The following is a 15,729-nucleotide window of genomic DNA, read 5'->3' as shown; positions in this document are numbered from 1 at the left end:
GTTAGCGACGGCTCCGCGTGTCCGCGGGGGGGGCAGCGGTCCGCGCGGCGCTCCGCTGCTTTTCCCCGCGCACACCCCGCTCCCGCGCTCCTCCGAGGGGCGCAGGAACAACCCGGCCTTCCCATTCCCATCCCCACTTCCACTCCCATTCCCGCTCCCGCTCCACGCGCGGGGGCGCTGGAAGCCGGGTGAGTTCCTTCCCAGGGGAGGCGGAGGAATGGGACAACCCAAGGCCCCCCATCCCCCCCCGCCCCCAGCGGGTTTGGTTCGTGCCGGGCCGCGCCTGCGCTGCGCCCCCTGGCGGCGCGGAGGGGTCGCACCGGGTGGGTCCCCCCGCGTGTCCCGGTGCGCTCGGAGCCCCCCGGGCTGATCCACGGGCGGGACAAGCGCCCACGGGAGCCGCAGGCACCGCCCTGGGGCTCTGAGCACACAGCACCTTCCTGGCTTGAATCCCGCGTGTCCCTGATGTGCTCTGTCCTGCTAATGCTTCCTGACATCCTCGTGTTTCCACGCCTCTGCATCCCAGAGTTTTTTTAAAAAGTCCTACTCCTCCCTGTTCTTCAGTAGTTGCTGTCTCATATTAAATTTAAATTTTGAATCCCTAATGCTAGTGGAAATCTCACCCCTTTTTTTGCCTGCTGCTACCAGTTCTGTCCATTCTTCCTCAGGCCTCTTCATTTCTCCAGGAAGAAACAAAACACAGAGATTTTTGTTTTGCTTTGGTTTTATTCCGCCATTTATTTATTCCGTTTCCCCCTCAATTTCCATTCCCGTGCTCGGGACACACACACACGTTCTCTGCACAGGCACACATGTATCTGTATGTCCAGTAAGGCACAGCCACTCACATCCACTGTGCTGAGAGAGGGAACAGGGGCAGCCAGCGATTGCAGCCTGCCTGGAATACAAGCTACAGCAAGCAGATTAAAATGGATTCAAAGCCAACAGGGCTCCACAGCATGGCTCAAAAGGGTGTGCAGGTCGTGTCTGCCAACCAGCCCATGATAATTGAGGTCCCAGCAAGTGTGATCTCAGTCCATGTCACAGTATGGACATTTTCTGTTTGGCCAACACAGCTTCAGGCACTGCTGTCAGGAAACTGGTCAAGCAAGGGTCTGACATCCACCCTCCCCCAAATATCCTTCAGATTTAAACTGTAGTGACTGCCAGCCCGACTTTCAGTAGCCCAAGAGTGAATGCATATCTAGTACAGGGCCTAAGTACTTTGGGGGGACTGGCTGCCTGAGCTTCACCAATTCAGCCAGGCAATGCCAATGGAAATTCAGCCAGCTAAGACTTCCTCTTTCACCTGCACACAATGAATTGGCTGTTTCCAGGAAGCTGGGATGCTTTCTGTAATGACGGGCTCTTGGTGGCCACACACCAGAAGTTTCTAAACAGACTGGGCAGGGTTTGGAAGTGAGAAAGACTGAGGGACGAGCAGCCCTTCTAAATCTGGACTGGAGCCCAGAGCCAGATAAGAGAACATGCCCTATTGACCTACTCAGCATGTCTGTTCTTCGCATACAATCTGCTGCTTGTCATTTTCCACCACACTAAAAGCACCCCAAAGCTGAAGCACACAGGACCTACCAGCCTACCACAGGTGGCTGTTTCACAGATCAGCCCACTTCAAATGGATTTTATTTTTATGTTTCATATTTATATATTTTTATGATCAATGTTCTAGGAGTTTTCCTTGTATCAGGGTTCACATTGTCTGCCATACAACACATATGGAGAAACAGTTATGTTTCCTATTGTTAAAACATTATTTACTGAAGTTTTAAAACCCAAAGAAGCTACCGAAAAGGCACTGTACATGTATGTATGTATGTAACTGATGAACTTCATCTAAGACCACTGCAGGGGAGAAGAAAAAGACATTTTAGAGCAGGATGAAGAAGCAGAAGGACTGTGAGTGGTGGTGGCTGTTTCCTCCAGGACAGTGGGTATCAGGTCCCCAAATATCACCAAGGAACTCCAGCCAACACCTGAGTTTTGAACCCTGAAGAGATTGCAAACAGCCTCCTGTCCCAGCTGTCCCAAAACATGATGGTGCCAAGCAAAGAGTCAGAGAGTGGCCACTCAGCTCTGTGATGAGTCTGAACCTCAGGGGATTTCTGCATTCTGCTCCTCTCCTGCCACTCAAGGTTTTCCTGTACCTTCCATCTCGATTGGGTTGGATGGCTCCTATGCACATATTGTCTCCTCTGCCCTGACTGGGTGTGTCCTTTTGAGAGGGGAAAATAAGTAAGGAAATAATGAAAAATAATCATGGGTCTAAGCAAAGACAGTGCTGGGGAGTGCTGGGGGTGCTTTGGTGGTTTCTGTGCTGGGAGGCAAAGGTGAGCTGCAGGATGACCTCTGGAATCCTTCCTTCAGCTGCTCCTGGCCAAACCAAGGCAGCATTTGAAGAGGAGGTGGCTGAGATGGGACAAGACACATCCTCAGGCATCTGTGGCTATGTCATCAGTGGTTACAGAACACAAAGGAGGAGCATGGAACAAGGCCTGCTTCAGCCAGGGGAAATCTTTTATTTCAGTGGCAAAGGGCCATGCTTGCATGCTTTCAGAGCTGATCATGAAACTGGGGTGCCCTGGGTTTGCTGGCAAAGCTAACAAGCTAAAAACATAGGGAATATATATATATATATATGTACACATGTATACATACATGTGCACACATATAAATATTTATATGTAAGGAGTCATACTGATATAGTGTATACATGGCTACTGCTGGGGAAATGTGCATTTTACTGCAAGTACTTTCAGATTGCTTACAAAACAGCAATGCAGGAGGTGCCTGGTGAGCAGAGCCTCTCCATTATACTGAATGCACAATCAGCTTTGCTTCTTTCCCATCCCCTCTGTAACACCACCCAGGAGAGCTGCTTGTTTTGAGTACCCTGCTTCACAGTCTCTGCACGCCTGAGATCTGAGGCTTTGACATGTGGGGAGCAGCAAAATCATTGTTGTGTTCTGTCACAGTTGCCATTTTTGCTAACAGCAGAACCCTCAGGTGCCTCAGGAGCCACCACCACGCTGGCCCATCTTACCTGTGTGTCACAGCTATGCTGTGCCCTGGTCCTGTGTGGCAGGCACTGAAGGCTCACTGGCAGTCCCTAATCCCACTGCATCCTGCAGTGGCTCAGGTGCCAGCGCTGTTTCCTCAGTGTCTGATGTTCTCTGTGTGTCTGTGCTCTCACTGCTCTCCTTTGTTTCAGCTTCCTCCTTCTCCTTGTCTCCCTTTCCTTGCTCACAGGCAGTGCTTTGCTGTTCTTCTCCCTGGGGACTGTCACACATCTCATTGTTTCCAGAGGGAGGCTGAGGAGAGTTCTCTCCTGGGCCATCATGACACACTTCCTCCTCCTTTGTATTCCCTGTGTTATTCTTGCAAGGAGTAATTTCCTCTGCCTGCTTTTCCCCCTTTCCCCCATCTTCTGATCTACTGGATCCTCTCCTTGATGGGGGCTTCTCACCAGACTCTGCCTGTTTCTTCTGCTCTTTGCTCCCTTTTTCTTCCTCCTCTGATCTGCTGGATCCCGTCCTTGAGGCTGGCTTCTCATCAGACCCTGCCCGTTCCTTTTGCTCTTTGCTCCCCGTTTCCACCTCCTCTGTCTTGCCATTGGGCCCAAAGACCTCATCTTCCCTGGCACCATTTTCTGGAGAGGACAAGCTGACCCCCAGATCTTCCCCATCTCCGTACTCGGACAGAGACCTCCGGAACCTTCGGGAGGGAGGCCGGCGCTTTATGGATCCTCGCGTCCGCACCTGGGGGCAGGGAAAGCAGACAGCAAAGCAGTCAGGAGAGGGGAATGGAAAGCAGGAATGCACAAATGAGGAAAATGCCACTGGATGTACCAGTTGCAATGAGACAGATGAGGCAGGTTGAGGAAGGAGTCTGTACTCCACCTGGTGATGGTCAATGCAGGCTATAGCTCCTCACTTAAGTGCTGAGCGCTCTGGTGACACCTGAGAAACTGAGAAACTCTGTGTGGCTCCCCAAACTGAGCCTCAGCCACCTCAGCCATTTGCTGGCACCTGCTCACAGCAGCCCCTGGCACCAGCCACCCCATTATTGCCCAGCTGAGGTGACTGGGTCCTGCCCCTCCATCCCACACACTGGCAGAGAGGAGCCTCCACACAGCTACACTGAAACGCTCTTTGGAACCTGCTGCACAAATCTTCTCTCTTGGCCACACTCTTACAGCAGGACTGAGGGCTCAGCCTCCTCTTCCTCCTCATCCCCAAGCAATAAGCAAGCCTTGTGGAATGGAGAAATCCAGCACGTATCCCCTACCTTGTTGTAGAACTGCAGCTGCGTGCTCTCTGGGGGCTGATCAAAGCTGACTGGTGTCTCGCTGGGCTGGCACTGGGTCCCTGGGCTGGTGGGCGTTGTGGGAGGTGTGCTGAATGGAGAAACCAGGACTTTCACCCCAGGGCTTTTGGGAGACACTCCCGGCAGCAGAGCAGCTGGAGCAAAAGCCAGATTGGCCTGCAATGACAAACGCCCATCAGGGGCATGCGGGGCAGCAGCGTGTGCTACGCACGACAGCCACACAGGGGAACCCCTGCCCTGCCACAGCTCTCAGCTGTCACAAGCCACAGACCTCCTGGCTCTGGGTTCCTCCTGGTGACACTGTCAACAAACATGCCTGGGCAGAGAAGTTATGACTGGACATTTGTCTTTCCCTGGCAGCTGGAACTCAGGACATGTTCTTTTGTCATCCTGAGGCCTTTTGGGATTTTCCAGTGACCCAGCCAATACACCACAGTGCAGTGGCTGAGCTGGCAGAAAATCTGAACAAGCAGCCAGCAATGGTTCAAAATTTAAATCTTCCTGCATGTGCCCAACAGGAGCTTGCATTTTCCAGCCTGATCTTGCAGAATGACCTGTGCAGCTGTGAGAAGATCATGGAAAGCAGCGAGCTTGTGATTAACTGTGGCAAAACACTTCCTGCTGGCCTCTCACTGGGAAGCTCCCCTAGGCAAATGTCCTTGGGTGCATCAGGAGGGACAGGGCTATGAATAGGCTCAGGTTGTGTCAGGGTGGCCAGGAGGCTCTGGAGTGACACGTGCTGCTGGGACAGGCGGCTGGCAGGGGCAGGGCACTCTGTCTTCAGGCCATCGAGCGCTGAGCTGCCCTCAGCAGCACAGATCAGGCACCAGAGAAGCACAAAAAGGGCAGGAAGTGCTGGGTGTGCTGTGTGTAGCTGCAGGAATCCAGAGGAGGGAAGTGCAGTGCAGAGCTCCCAGGCACACACAGGGGACAGCCAGAGCCTGGAGCACACACCCCACTGCCAGGACTGTCACTGCCTGGAGCACACACCCCACTGCCAGGACTGTCACTGCCTGTGCTCGAGGCCAGCTCCCCAGTGGAGAGCAGGGGACTCAAGTGAGTGGCACTGCTGTGAGGAAAGAGCTGAAGGAAGTCTCAGCCAGGGCTTCCCTCACTTTCTCTCAAGAGCTGCACCTAAACTGAGGCCCTGCCCCTGCTCAGGCAGCGCTGCTGCCGTGCCCATGCCCAGCCATGTACTCCAAAATCCAAATGATCCTGATCCATGCACTGACATGCTTATGGGCACACCTGGGGATCACTGGACTGCTTCTGGTGCCCATTACCATTACCAGACCTGCTCTGCCTTCCCCTTTGTGTGTGGTGGGGCTGGATCCTCCCCAGTGAGGCCCTGTTTCCCTGGCTGTCACCCCTGGCTCCTGCATCCCCGTCTCCTCTGCAAGGGAAGGAGTTGTGACCAATGTAAATCAGTTTTAATCTGCTGGGGAAGCCATGTGGGCTCTGCCAGGACCTACCTGCAGCTTTTCAATCATGGGTGAACTTTTCACCTTGACCTTGGGAATGGGGCAAGCATTTGGCGACCGCTTCTGCAAAACAGAATGAAACAGAACATCACAGTGTGGTAGGTGGAAAAGACGAAATACAATAAAGGCAGAAAACTTGGAAGAGATAAGCAGAAACTGCTTGTAGGGAAGCAAATGAAGCTTCATATAGTGCTCCAACACAAAAGTTTCTTTTTCTTCATTCCTGACCCCGTTCTGCTTTTGCTATCTAGTCATCCTAGGGCTAGATATATGAATCCCTCTTCTGGGCAAAAAGGGCTGCTTGCTGTCTGAAGTGTCTGAGTTAGGTGATGTGGGATGGCTCTGCTCCTACACTGCCTTCATTAAAGTATCTAGCCTGTGGCACAGTTTCTCCTGGTATTGTTTCAGGACCAGGCAGATTAAAATTCTACCTCTTAAACCCTTAATGTTGGCAAATATTGTGAACTTTCTGTCATGGGAAAGACTTTCTGCCACCACTTGAGTAACCAAGTTAAAGGATATCCAATTAGTATAAGCAGGAAGGGCCTAAATGGCAGGAAAGGTAGAGCTATGAAAAGGCTGGAAGCAGTTTGAGAAAGAGAGAGCATTGCTTTGAGAAGGGGCATATTGCTTTTTTCAGAAAAGGAAGGAATCTAACATTTTAAAACTTAATGTTCCTTTGGCAGCAAGAGCCTGTAGCTCATACAGAAGGAGGACAAAGAACTACCTGCTTGTTAAGGGCAGGTGACAATGTGAAATTTGGTGGGTAGACCTCATACCCTGAAATACTGAAGGACAGAAGTGACCAAAGAGGGCCTGAGGGTAAAATTTCATAAGTAGCAGCCAGCTTACTGAGACCTGCTCATTCCAGGGTCCTAAAGAAATATTCTGTGGGTATTGCCAACAAGCCCTCTCTTCACTCTGGATCAATTATTCCTTTTCCTTGAAGATGGAAAAATCTCATGAGCACAACTATTATCCTCATTACGCTCAACAAACAGCATGGGTGCTCCCTGTTCAAATCTAATAAATACCAGTGGTTCCTCAACAGTGGTAACTGGATGGATCCATCAGCAGCCAAAAGCACCAGGAATGGGCTGTGCAGCCATGCTGCAGGAGCAGGGAACAGCATGGGGCTGACTCTGGGTCAGGACATGTGTGAGAGCAGGGGCAGGTTTGCTGCTGCCTGATTGATGGCTCTGACTGCAGCCTGACCTCTCTGCCACCTCCAGGCTCGTGTCTCAGGAGAGAACAGGCTGCAGAGAGGAAAGACCTTGTCCCCCTATTACATTGATACTCACTTGCTCATCATTGTCACTTGTCTCAGTTTTGTGGGAATACAAGGGAAGGGAGCAGGGTGGTTTCCTCCGAGTTGGCTTATGTGGTGGTACCTAAGAGAAGAAAACAACCAACTCAGCAGCAGGGAAATCAGGTTTCTTAAAAAGGAAGTGAAATTCAAGCACCAAAGGGCATGCTGTGTGAGTGACCTGCTCATGAGGCAGGGCTCAGCCTGCCCAAATGAGTCATCCAAAGGCAGCAAAAGATGGTACTGGCACATGGCTGTGCTTGTGGCATGTAGAGCCCAGTCCTAGTGTTGGAAGAGCAGTTTGTATCTTTTTCTTTGTGCAACACACACTTTTCTAAGCTGTGGAGGGTGGAGAAGCCTTCCCAGAAACTTTGCCTGCAAAGCACCCTCCTGGAAACCCCTTCACACTGGAGAGGTTGTTACTGTTCTCTTTCCTGTCATTACCAGGATTTCCTCTCACTGAATCTCAGCTGCCTGGTTCAAGATTTCCTCCTTTATGTCTGATACATTTTGGGGCAAAAAGGAGAATTCTGACTTTTCCAGAATTTCAGCCCATTAATTTCTCTTATGACATAAAGCAGTGCACAGGGACAAGGCCTCAGCTGCAACCTTAAATTTGACTAAGAAACGAATTCTCCAGAGGAGAAGGAGCAAGGCAACTTAATGGCAGGGACACTGATTCCTTCTGAATGTCCTTGGGCTCTCAGAACTAAGAGAGAGCTCCTTAGGAAGGAGGGATGCATAGCACATAACCATTGCTCTGCTCCTGCAGCCAAGCTGTCTCTATTTTTATGCCAGGCTTGTAGTCTCCTGCCAAGCTGTTAACACACTTTTCATGTGTTAAAAAAAATAATCCAAAATAACTGGCTAATATCTGTAATCTTGGATAATACCCACAATTAAATATTTGCATAATTTTGTTACCTTCTCACAGGCTGGTATGTGAAAAGTTGGATTATGGCATCTTTGCCCTCTCTACAGTTGGCTGCCTTGGAGGAGCTGTGGACCTGATGTCACTTAAATTCTGGAGGTGCTGCACCCAGCCATGGCACTGCTGCATCTCTAAGCAGTCCAGGGCAGCCCTGCCCTTATCCCTGTGTCATGCCAGGAAGCAAAAATGTGCCTTGTGGAAACCCCACCATTCTGCAACCATGAAATGCTGCTGTGCCACAGTGGATGTGCCAGAGGTTCCCTGGCTGACAGGATTCCCCTCTGCTGGCATGGGCCAAGCAAGGGTTAAAGATCATCCCTTGGGTCATTAGTCTGAAGCCAGCTTGAGAAAGCTGGTGGGGAAGTGACAGATGGCTTGGAGAGAAAAGACAGGAAACTTTGTGCTCCCCTGTCTCTGGAGAAAATGAGTTTCTCTGCACTGTGAGGCCCCTCCACGCTGCCCTGGCTGGGGAGCAGCAGAGGTCTGCAGATAACACAGGAGAGGTCTGGGAACTTTCTGCCTTCTGAAGGGTGAGGGACTTAGTGCAAGTAAATCCCAAACCTTCAGAAGAGGAAATTACTCTAATGGGATGGACTGTGTGTGCTGGCAACTGGAGGGAAAAAACCAGAGCTTGGGAAAAGAGTGGCTATTCCCATCCTGAGAGTGCTAAACTCTGACAGATGATGGCATGCCAGCCTGCAGGGCAGAGGTCACCACTGCATCCAGCCAGGGACAGGAGGGTGACAGGGAGGATTCCCTTAGGCCAGGCTGGGATCCAGAGCTGAGGGGCAGAAGGGAGAAGCTCAGTTTCAAAAGGTGCCTGAAAAGGGCCATCAGCAAACATGTATGCTTCTAAAAGAAAAAGGCATAGTGATATAGGAGGCTCTCTGAAAATGTCCTCCTTTCATAAATAACCCTGACTTTTCTTCCTAAGAGAGGTATTCTAGTATTTTGCTTAGCTGGAGAAAGTCAGCGTGTGAGGCAGTGCTTGGCATAGTGGGATGTCATTAAAATAAAGTTCAGCATGATAGAGATAGGCACAGAGTCTGAAATATCATTGGGAAGAGGCAATGAAGGTGAGTAAAGAGGCAGCTTTCTCTCAGACCTACACAGCAGTAATAACCTGGAGGAAATTCCCTTTTGATGACATGCCACTGGCTGCTACACAGCATCATCTGTTGTTTGTGTCTTTTCCCATCAATATTGGCTATTTCATTATCCACTGCTGCTGCCTGCCCACAAAAGCAGCCCAAGCAGGACATGCTTGCACTGCTGTGTGCTGCTGTTGGGTAAATCTGTGCACCTTACCAAGCTCTGCAATGTCCTGGTTACTGTCTCTCCCAAGACAAAACACTCACCCACCAATCAGCAATGCATGGAAGATACAGCCCCAGCTTGCATTGCACGAGGAGATGAATCCTTTGTGCTGATCCAAAATCAGGGTGGATTCATGCTCAGATCAGTGATGTTCCAGCAGGAAGAGACAAGTGATTAACTTCCCACTCATTTCCTGCTGGTGGCTGCAGAGCACCTTACCTCTTTTCCAGGGATATTGGCTGCTTGCTCTTTGAACTTCCCTGCTAGCTGAGCCACCGAGGGTGATGCTGACTTGTCCACCTCTGAGTTGGTCTCTGCTGGCCTGTTCTGACAAACCAGGAACAACAAGTTGTGAGTGAAGGCTGGAAAAAGCAAGCCTGTGTATGTGTTACAAAGTTCAAGAGTAAGCAAGGACTTGAAGCAGAGTTTCTCACATCTGGCATCAATCAGCCAGCCTGAGAGCAAGAGGTTTTGGAAGACAGGATTTAGCAGCATTTTCAAATATCCCAGAAAATCAGTAATTCATGCAGAGCCTTTCAGCTCCAGCTGAAGAGCCCACACTCAGTACTTTTCAATGGAAGCAAACCAGGTGTCTCAGGCCACGTGTCTGCTCCTTTTATCCTTGCAGTGAGCAGATGGAGCAGGCAGTAATGTACATTCCCACACACATCCTCATCCCTCTCATACCCTTGTTACTGCCCTGGTCACCATCAGCCTTGCTTTTCCAGTGGTTCTGCTGTGATTCCAATCCTCACAGCAAGCCAACATCTGCTTGGAGATGTGTCCCTTGCTGCTCTGCTTTTTTCTCAGTGCAACACTGAGGTGGGGAGAGGAAGGAGGAAATACCATTCTGAGAGAAGCTGAGAGAAGCAGGCTGAGAGAAGCCTCCCCTCCCCTGGGTCTGCAGCAGGCTGAGAAGCAGAAGGCTTGTGCTGAAGTCTGCATGAGGCAGCTCTTCCCACACCACACTGCCCTGGTGTCATCCCACATTCACCTTGTTTTTTTTGCTGTGTGCCTATTGAGCAGTGTGAGGAGAAAGCCTTGAAATCAAAGCTGTTAAAGCAAACCTTTGTTCTTCATCTCTAGTATCTGATGCTGGGGAAACCAAACCAGAGGAACTGAGAATAATCAACCAACAATTGTTTTTCCAACCAGGAATAACAAGCCCGATTCTGTTAGAGGTGGAGAGCTCAGAACAAGAAATCAGGCTACAAACCATCAGTAAGGAACCTCACACCTCACAGCTCCCTGTACCACCACCAGGAACCCATGACCAGCACCACACTTCCCACCCCACTGCCTCAGAGCCCTTTCTGTTTCTCAGTTTTTGTTTGCATGGTGGAGAAAAGCCTTTCCCTTTCTCAGAGACCTGTAAATAAATACTCCCAATAAATGTTATCTTCTTTTTCCCAGGCCCACACGGCCCTGTAGGTGTCTGCCATTCCCTGTTAAATTTCCCATACACTTTGGAATAGCTTTCCTGAATCCAAGGAATCATATCAAGCTGTCTCGTCCCAGTGACCTTCATACACCTTCCCCTCATCTTTTCACCTTTCACTGGAGTAATTACAGGCAGGGAAAGTGGCAGATAATGGAATGGAAGAAAGAGTGAGGTAAGCAGATCAGCAGGGCAACCTGCTGCACATGAAGAATGATGGCTGGGCTAAGTGGGGAGAGACACCAGTTCCAAGATGCAGGCTGTGGATCCCTGCTGTGAAGGGACGGCAGGCTGGAAAGAGGAAAGAGCAAAGAATGAACTTGGAGAACACAGAATGGACTGGGAGGCTTGGCTCATCATATCAGCTTCTGGGCATGGCAGAATGGACACCTGAAGTAAGGACTCAGTTGAAAATGAGCAGCTGCAAGTGCTCTATCTGTGGCAGAAAGGCTGCCTCCCTCGTAGTCCATTTTTCCTCCAAGAGCTTCTTTCACAGCCCTTTGCCTTTTCCCAGAAAAGACACTGAACTTCCTCTTGGCCCCTCTGACCTCTTGCATTCGGGGTGAATTTTTCCTTTCTTTCTCTTTCTTTTCACTTCAGCCTGAAAACACAGCTGCCTTTCTTTGATCAGAGCTGGGAGGGTTCCATGGGTGTCCTGTGCTGGCGGCTCCTGCGGGTGCGGGGCGCAGGAAGCTCTGAACATGCCATTCTAAGATTAGCACCAGTAGCCCAGGGGCTGTGTCCTCCACAAACTGCCAGCTGCACACTCTCCCATTATGGAAAATAAAGAACAGGAAAGGATCCTTACTCAGATCCCTTCTGGCAGTGACACTGCTGTGCTGTATCCAGCGTTTTTTACAACTTTTTCTCTGCCTCAGGTGATGTGGCAGGCTCTGTGTCTTCTGGTCAAGGGAAGGTGTTGTATTTGGGTATTTGGGTGCAAAAAGTTCCCTTCCTTGCACTGCAAGGAGAATATAATTCCTTTGACTCCCAGGAGCTGGGCTGGCAGTCTCCCTCTCCTCCTTCCACCACTGTGAGGAAGGTGGGAAGCCTCATTTTATCACTTTCAACCCAGAGCCCTCAGCCCTCAGCCTCTTCCACAACCTAAGACTGAGACATCTGCTTCTCTCACCCCAGAGCTCAGTGCTGGCTCTCTCCTGCCCCATAATATTAATTATGCAATCTTTCCCATTCCTGGTCATGCTGCCGACCTTGGTGAAATAACCCACCACTACTCTTCTAAATGGTTATGAGAAGTAGCTCTGTTCCTTTTCTCCCTCTTTCTCTTTTTTTTTCTTTTTTTTTTTTTTTCTAGAATGGTGCAATTACTCACACATGATTTTTGTGCTTTTTGCAGTCAACTGCTGATTCTTTTTCCTTTTCAGAAGAAAAGCATGGTCAGCCTGCATGGGCTAAAACCACTGAGCTAAGGTTAAAGGCTTAGTCCATCAGTAATTTGGTGACTGATATTCTGAGATCTTTTGCTGTTCCATAAAAATAAGCATTGTATGTTCTGAGAAATGTCAGACAGAGCTGTAAATGGGAATTTAATTATACCAGCAATGTAAGCATGGCACTGTCTGCAAAAAAAGGAAGTGCAACTACCAAGTTCTCTGTAAGGGACTTGTTTCACTTTTCTCTTCCAAATAAATTTATAAAACTGAGTAAATCTGAAAACGGTTTTCAGAACCATATTTCTTCATCTGCTTTTAAAACTGAGCCTAGTCCCTGTTAGCATTGGGGAAGAAAATTCTGCCTTTATCTGTGTCTGAGGTACAAATGTGCCAGTCTGAGCCTCCCAAACCTCTCCTTCCTTATGCATTGGTGTCCTTGCCTCTCTTGTGAGAGCAGAACTGCCACCAACCCCTGGCTCTGCAGACTGTGTGAAGGGAGGCCACTGTTTTTAGCACAGATCCTGCTCCTCTCACTGGCTGCCTGGGTCCACTGGATCCTTACAGAAATGACCTGCTCCACTGGATCCCCACAGAAATGTCCCACCATGTACCTGGTTTGAAAAGAGGAAAGTTCTACTGGCTGTCATTCAGTGCAGAGTTTTGGCTAAATACCAGCTGAATACCAGCAGAGATCCATACTTCCCTAACCTCCTTCCCTCTCCTACAAATCCTCTTACTCATCTGCTTTTGCAGGTAGGACATTTTGGCCAGATGTGTCGCCTTTTATCTGAGAAACAACACCTCCACAGCACCTTGCAAGGCTGGAGTATTCAGCAGCTATGAAATCAGTGATGCTTACACAAATTTTGGCACTGGTCCTGTGCAACTATCAGCCCAATTCTCATGCAACTGCATCTAGACATGATTTTGAGGCCAGTCCCTGATCTCCATGGTTTGAAAATGTCCTGTTTTCAAAAAAGCTTCACAGGAATGATTCCCTGTAGCCTGTTCTCACACCAGCCCATCATGCCAGATCCTGTGCTCACACAAGTGCTACAAAGCTCCAGTGTGACTCTCATAGGGATCTTTTCATTGCTGCACACATAATCTACCTCAGCAACAGCAAATAAGGCAAAAATAATTTTAAATACAGTGTCTCAGAGGCAGATACAATAAGGTATCCAAGGCTCAGGGCCAGTGACTTGATTACAGATTCAGAAAGGGTGATATTCAGCACCCAGTGCTGCACCATGAGAAGGGAGTTGTCAGAGTGCTAGTGGAAAACAAGAAGGTGTCAGTTTTTGGGGCACAGTTTCATAAGCCCTGGGTTTCAGACAGCTTCTGTTTCCAACCACTCATTCTCCCCTGACCTTTCCTTTCCCCCCTTCCCCCCTCCCCTGCACCTGTGTGAGTTTGTGGGGCTGTGCTGTAAACTGGAGCACTGAAATGATCCAGGCTTAAAATACACCCCTTAACTCTTTACAGGGTTATTTTTAACCCGGATCATTTCAGCCTTGGAGCTCACAGCATGGCCCACCACGTGCTTGCCCTGCTGTAGTGGAAAGGGAGGGAGAGGTGACAGGGCCAGCCTAAAGCACAGAGGACAGGGCTGGAGCTTTAACTGCTCCAGCCAGAGCCAGAGGAAATTACATCCCTATGTGTCCTCCTGTTCTGACAAGATAGAAAAATCTTATTTTTGCATGCCTGCTGGTAGAGGCTGGGCTGGTCTGTACCACTGGTGTTTCATGAGGAGCAGCCAAGTCCAGGCCATGACCTGTGAGCCACCACAGGGAGCACATCACTGGTAAGAAGCTGCCTTTAAGCACCCACAAAACACCCATAAATACCATGTCAGCCACCCCCAGCAGCTCTAAATCAAACAACAGCAGCCACAAAGTGTAAGCAGGTTCTCTCTGCTGCATGGCAGAGGCCAAGCTCTACACCTGTAGGACCTGCTCAGCTAAGGAAGGGAAGGGGGATGCATCTGTGGGCAGAAAACTCCTGAAGTCAAAAATCAACCATCACCACACAGCCTGGAGGCCAGAACTGGGAAGCAGTGCTGTGGTTTTGCTGGGATTAAAGCATCAATCCCGACCAAGGCTGGATTTCAGGAGGGAACAGAGCCTCTTGCAGACCCTTGCTTCCGTGCCTGGCTCAGCTCTCCCAAGGCAAAGCATTCTGCACAAAGCCTTGCCAGGACTGACCCTTCTCATTTTTCAGTGAGGTAGCTGCAGCACTCGAGGAGCCAGCCAGCCACAGCCCCTGTCTGCACAGGAAAGCTTACACCAAACTGAGCTAGCTCTCCCAGCTTGCAGGGCAAAACACAGCCTTAATCTGATCGAGGTGCTGCTTTTCTGCCTAACTGAACTCATTTGCAAATTGGCTGAAAGGAGCTGTTCTCAAGCTCACCAGTGCCTGATTCTGACACAGAAAGCAGCATTTTGGGAATGGCACTGTAAGCTGCATCAGGGAATACAGCTCCTTTCAGGGTTCCCCAGGGGCTGGAGGGGGTGAATGTCTCCTATTCCTGCACTGAGGTGCTGCCTCCTCCCCAGAAATGTTCCCCTGCAGAGCTGGGGTTTGATGGACTGGAGATGTCCTGCACATCTCAGACCAAGCAATGGAGAAGTGATGACAGCACAGCTCCAATTTGGGGTGAAGATTTCCATCATCAAGAGCCAGTCTCTTCTCCCTGACCCATCTTTGATGCAGCCACAGAGGCAAGCTGGAGGCAAAGGTCACTGAGTAGTCACACAGGGCACTGTCTAAGGTACGCTTCCTGTTTATCTGCAGAGGACATGAACTCATGCTCTGGAAAATGCACCACAAATGCATTTCAGTTATTTTGGCTCTCACATTCTTTAAGTGCAGATAAGATTAGATGGGCAGCTCACAACGAAGTCCTCTTTAAATCGACTAAAGAAGCTCAAGAGTAGTTTTTAATTAGGATTGGACCCGTGCTACTGAATGGAAAAACCTCTCTAATGTGTAGCTTCATTCAAAGTAATTTCTCTGTCTCTGACATTTAGACGAATCCCAGCTTGCACCCTCCTGCCAACATAACCTGAACTCATTTGTTTATCTGTACCCAAGTGAGAACATCAGTGGCATCAGGATCATACTGAAAGGGGAACATTGTTTGGACTGGGAAGGGAGGGGCAAGTAAGCAGGGTATGTTCAAAACACAAACTCCCCCAAAAGTGCAAGCTGAAAGAAGAGAGGGTGGGAAAACACCTGAATCACAGTGTGAGGAATCAGGCAGCACAAAGCAGGAGGTGCTGCTACCCACAGGCCGAGCCTGCCTGTTCTCTGTGACCCACAAAAGCACAAAAACAGGCTGAACACAGATTGCCCAGGAAGTAGGTGGGATCTCACTGCCCTTGGCCCATGTTCCACATCCCTAGAAGGAAATCTCATGATGCTTGTTCCGACTGCAGCTCAGCACCACGCTGGGCCCTGGCTCAAGAAGCAACACATCCCAAGTTGTAAGCCCTGAATAAACAAAACTCTTCTTGCTA

General features: G+C 49.7%; 1 protein-coding gene across 2 annotated transcripts in view; it reads right to left on the bottom strand.

Moving 5' to 3' along the window:
- Window positions 1–712: 712 nt before the first annotated feature.
- RCSD1 (RCSD domain containing 1) overlaps window positions 713–15,729 on the bottom strand; it is a 30,248-nt gene continuing 15,231 nt past the window's right edge. The window contains exons 2-6 of one of the 2 annotated variants that reach the window (XM_064727750.1): window positions 9,599–9,706; window positions 7,127–7,216; window positions 5,817–5,888; window positions 4,306–4,500; window positions 713–3,776 (exon numbers count right to left, since the gene is read on the bottom strand). In XM_064727750.1, coding sequence (XP_064583820.1) covers window positions 3,075–3,776; window positions 4,306–4,500; window positions 5,817–5,888; window positions 7,127–7,216; window positions 9,599–9,706 — 1,167 coding nt within the window. In that variant the 3' untranslated portion in view covers window positions 713–3,074. The remainder of the gene's footprint in view (window positions 3,777–4,305; window positions 4,501–5,816; window positions 5,889–7,126; window positions 7,217–9,598; window positions 9,707–15,729) is intronic. The other variant, XM_064727760.1, reaches the window with a different exon arrangement.

The sequence above is a fragment of the Zonotrichia leucophrys genome, chromosome 1, assembly GCF_028769735.1.
Source record: "Zonotrichia leucophrys gambelii isolate GWCS_2022_RI chromosome 1, RI_Zleu_2.0, whole genome shotgun sequence".
In the NCBI taxonomy this organism is placed as follows: domain Eukaryota; kingdom Metazoa; phylum Chordata; class Aves; order Passeriformes; family Passerellidae; genus Zonotrichia; species Zonotrichia leucophrys.
Note: the sequence above shows the minus strand (reverse complement) of the source record. Positions and strands in the feature narration are given on the sequence as shown.